At 32.5% G+C, this 4,901-nt stretch overlaps 1 protein-coding gene across 2 annotated transcripts in view; it reads right to left on the reverse strand.

Moving 5' to 3' along the window:
- Window positions 1–4,901, reverse strand: part of LOC106458252 (pecanex-like protein 4) — a 37,919-nt gene that overhangs the window by 22,076 nt on the left and 10,942 nt on the right. For both annotated transcript variants that reach the window (XM_022384403.1, XM_013917732.2), the window contains exons 5-6: window positions 2,721–3,131; window positions 1,377–1,486 (exon numbers count right to left, since the gene is read on the reverse strand). In XM_022384403.1, the coding sequence (XP_022240111.1) occupies window positions 1,377–1,486; window positions 2,721–3,131 (521 nt within the window). The remainder of the gene's footprint in view (window positions 1–1,376; window positions 1,487–2,720; window positions 3,132–4,901) is intronic.

Genomic DNA, 4,901 nt, shown 5'->3' on the forward strand with positions numbered 1-4,901 from the left:
ACTCATGTTACCGTATCCAATAATACAAACATGACCTTTAGTCTTTACAAAGTGACCGGTCTTGGCTGTGTTTTAGTTGACTAGTATTTTGTAAAATACAGTCACATTTCAATTATTATACATTATATTAGCTAAGATTTTATGATATACTAATTGGTATAACATACACAAAAAGTAGATTAATAACATTTGAATGCAAGTCACTAAAACCTCCTTTCATGTGCAGTAAAGGATGCCTGTGTTGATAGGGACATCACTGACCATCAGAGTGCCTTCACTCACTATTACAGTATTGAATGGCTTCTGCTGAGACGTGTCACAACCTTGGGAGACAGTAAAACATGGAAACATGAACTCTTAATCCAGATGATCTACAAAACCACCTATGTTTTTCTTGAATAAACAATAGCCTGGTATGTCTATGGTAAATACGTCTTTGGTGTAACGACAAAATTGTATAGCACTTAATGACAACCATAAGGTTCGATACAAACGAATCATAATGTTAAAACACCTTATCAAAGATACTGAAATATGCATCCCAAAATACAAGTTTGATTAAAAGGGAAAAGTCAAATTTAAATCAAAGTTTTAAATGAAGTGTTTAAAAGTTGGTATTGTTCATTCTCATATTAAAGAAACTAAAGAGAAAAAGACTACATTATGAATAATAATAAAAAAAGTTTAAAATAATAAGCATAAAAATGCAATTATTCTTAAGAAAAAAAAGTCATAACGAAGTAGTGCCAATGAAAAGTACGAGCCTTTGTTGTAATGCTAGTGTTCATGGTCGATGCATCACCCTCCTGTTAGTGAAATACTAGTCTAATGATGATTACATCATAGGCTGGCACACTTCACATTAATACATGTAGGTGTGGGAGTTTATTTGAAAGTTTGTGACATTCACAAAAATCTTCTCAGTAGTAGTGTGAGGCAATAGTTCCTTGTTCTGTAGAATGGTGAGTACCATATCTAAATCATAAACACTTTTGTAAATTACTTATGTATATACAAAAATAGCTATAACATTATTTTCACGGATAAATCTCAGATTATACAAAATGAACACTAGTGTCTAAAATACTTCTCTGCTGTGTACACTCAATACTGACTAAAAACTGTAAAAGTACTTAAAATGAAAATCCAAAATCATTTAACCAGTTAACTATTAAATTCTTAGGTATAAGATTTAAACTCGGTTGGATTACAGTTTAAAAAGCAACATCACCTGTATATTAAAAAATAATGAAGTTTAACAAAATATCCAAAATGTTTTTATGATAAAGGCTATTTATGTATTATGTGAATAAATTCTGGAATCAACTCCAAATTTACTTTTACAGTAGGTACAAAATATCAAGTTAGCAACTTACTACTCGGAAGGCGCGGACAACTGCAAAAGAAAACAAAAGTTTTTCAGATCTGTTGATCCAGTTTTGATAACCAAAGACCGACAAATAGAACACCATGAGAAGTGGAATACCTGAAAAAGCATCAAATATTTTGTTTCACAATCAGATTCATTGTATTTTGTAATATTATTTCAATAATTATATAATATTATATTTAATGATAATACACAATCACTATCCTTAATGAGAAACTTTCTTATTACTCTTTTATTTGATCTTGTTTGCTGAAATTTTCACAAATATCTCTGGCCATTTTACTTTCTTAAGGGACAATGTTTCAGGGTCCACACTAAGTCCTTATTCAGGTCTGTAGGTGTCAGATGGTATGAGAAAGATAATTCATGATAAACATGACCACAGAAAGAGCTCTAACTGTGATAGATTCTCACTGATAATTTTTTTACAAAAAAAAAAAGATGGGATTAAACAGCCCTATCCACATCTAGTGAAATCTCATCACTGTCAGAGACCTCTCTGTGGTCTGTATTGATCATGAATTATCCCTTCATACCATAACTTACTTTTCACACCACTTTATTCACTCTATATTTATCCAAACAGTTTTTAATCTCTGATAGATTGTTTGAACAGAATATTCATGACAAGCGTAGAGGACGATGTTTCAAAAGTCTTCTGTCTTTTGTCTTCGAGTCAGTGTGTGTGTCAGCTGTTGCAGGTCTTTTATTGTATCATGGTGGATTATGGAGAATATGTTTTGATTAGTGGTTTATCCCTGGTTCGGATTGGTGGAATGGCTACATGTGGATTCTAACAATGGTAGCCACATGTGTTTTTTCTACAACAGGCAGTTCCCACTCATTCCAATGTACTAATCAGTTTGTAATGTACTCAACTGAATGGTTATTAGGTCATAAAAGGGTGAGAACTAATAAATTATCATTCTCACTTAAATTTTGAAATTTGATATGCAAGTGTGCACTCAACACCTGAAAGGTGCTCACTGATCCAAAAAGGATTAATTTTTTTAACCCAAACTTCATAATTCAACATTCCTTTTAAACATCATATTCTTACCAATATCTATGCTTTAAAGTTCTTTTCTATAAACTTCTTATTCAAACAGCTAATATCTACATAATGAGTACTATCTCTTTATCAATATTCCAATCCAACTTTTAAAAATATTGCATTTACTTATGATCAAAGTCCATCTGAGATGGATTTTTACAGAAAATAACAAGTAAGCCAAAATAACTTGAAATTCTATTTAATTTAGAGTGTATAAAAGCTTTAATAACTGAAAAACATTGTTAAACTTATTTCTGTCACACACACACAACTTACAAAGTTTCAAGAGTAATGACCGCAAGATACGAAATCCCACAAGTTTCTTCTTCTTCTTTTGAAACTTTTCTATGTCATTTATATCTGCTGGAAATAGTTTGTTTCTGAATACTCCTCCAACGATATATATAGACTGTGAGTTACTTAAAATCTTTTGTAAGATGAACAGAACCAAAAATACATATCCCATATGTCTCCAGAGTTTACTGATAATACTTTCAGAGATATTTACAATATGAGGACAGACTGCAATTAGAGCTAAAGCAACCAACAAGCAAAAATGTGCCACAGCAGTAAGTAACTTCCACTTCCTTAAACTGTTTTCATTTCTGACTGGAGATGAGCATAATATTCCTATCTGATGCTGACATTTCTTTGGAAGGTTACGTTTCACCCAAACAACCAGATATCCTATACAGAACAAGGAAGGACTGTAGTGTACATGGTTATCAGATGGCAAACATGTAATACAACAGACATTATTCAAAACATCAGAAGTGTTTTCTAGTGCACTATTTGAATTACATTATAGTTTTCCTAAAGAATATTTTTTTTCTATACCCGTATTTCTACCTTTAATGAATTATGAGGCATTAGTTATGTTAAAAAAACAAACATCACAACAAATTTAACATTCTTCACTTTTAATTTTCATTATTCATAATCTTTTAACAGAAGATCTTTCCCTCAACCAGAGGCAAAGTGGTATTTTTTGGGTAGAAAGGGAAAGATCAAGAAATTCCAGTAATTGTTTCTTAGATGGTGTTGCATACACAATTTTAAAGTCTGGAAGCTGCTTATCCATATATATAAAATCCATAAAATGGTAACTTATTTTAGTCATGAGTTATAAGTAGTCAAAAAGTCACAGGGTTTCAGTATCCATACCACCTTACCAGCAACACTCTCTCACACACACACACAAATTGATTATCTCTTTTTTGATTCTCAAATCAAATTATGCAATTTCTTCCTTGTCCATTTGAAATTAGACTTTGTTCTTGATTTTATAATATGTCATAAGGCTATTAGTACTATCACTACTATTATCTTTGTCAGCACCAAATCTATTTTCAAGCCCTGTTACAGCATTTTTTGGGCTTAATAGGTAGATGTGCCTCAACAAAGACTGTCAAAAAGTAAATCTTGATCACATCCATAGAAGCTGCACACACTGCAAGTCAAACATTTTGGAAACTTGAACATGCAAGTAATCGAGGGACTAATTAGGTAACTAATGATGACATGTGAAAGAGTAGCAAAGTTCCAGCTATGGTCAGTGGTGGCCGGAGCTATCTGCTGAAGATCTATTGGGCTCTGATCTGAAAAACAGATGCAATGACAGTTAAAGAAGAAGAATGCTCACATAGCAGACTCACAGACTCATCAGTTACACAACAAGTAATACTGTCATTACTTAACAGGGTTTCTGCTGATGATGTGGCCAGCTATAACTCAGTCAAAAATCAATACATTCAAAAACCTCATAAAAACAGTCAAAAGACTCTGTTCAACGGACGACATAAATGAAGAAATCAACCACATAAATCATTCCTTCATTCACACCAATAAATTTCCACCAGCTATTGTTGAAAAACTTTCCAACATTCCCCACAACAAAACTCAACTCACGAACAAAATTAATACTAACAAACCCAACAACAGTACATTACACTGCAGTTTACCTTTTGTTCCTGAAACCAGCTCAAGAATTATCTACACTTGGACAAAACTAGCCATTAAACACAATATTCCTGTCAACGTCAAATTCTCACAAAAATCCGGCACTAGATTAAAATCTTTACTAAACAAAAATTATTTAGAATCACACAATATCAACATCATTTACAAAATAACATGCAATAACTGCCCAGAATTCTACATCGAAGAAACAGGAAGAAAATTGGAAACCAGATTCACAGAACACAATAAAAAACCGCCCCATGTTTTTCACCATTGCAACTCAAAAAACCATAGTATATCTAAGTCATTTTAAACAAAGAACCAAACACAGACAAGCACAAAATCAAGGAATCCATCTTAATTGAACAAAACAACCCTACTCTAAACCAACACCCCGGGGTGCCAAGATACCACTTCTAAGTTTTGCAACGGTATCTGGTCATGTGACCTCTTTGTTCTATACTGTATACATATATATATATCTGTGTCAGTGTAAAC

The sequence above is a fragment of the Limulus polyphemus genome, unplaced genomic scaffold, assembly GCF_000517525.1.
Source record: "Limulus polyphemus unplaced genomic scaffold, Limulus_polyphemus-2.1.2 Scaffold435, whole genome shotgun sequence".
Taxonomy (NCBI): domain Eukaryota; kingdom Metazoa; phylum Arthropoda; class Merostomata; order Xiphosura; family Limulidae; genus Limulus; species Limulus polyphemus.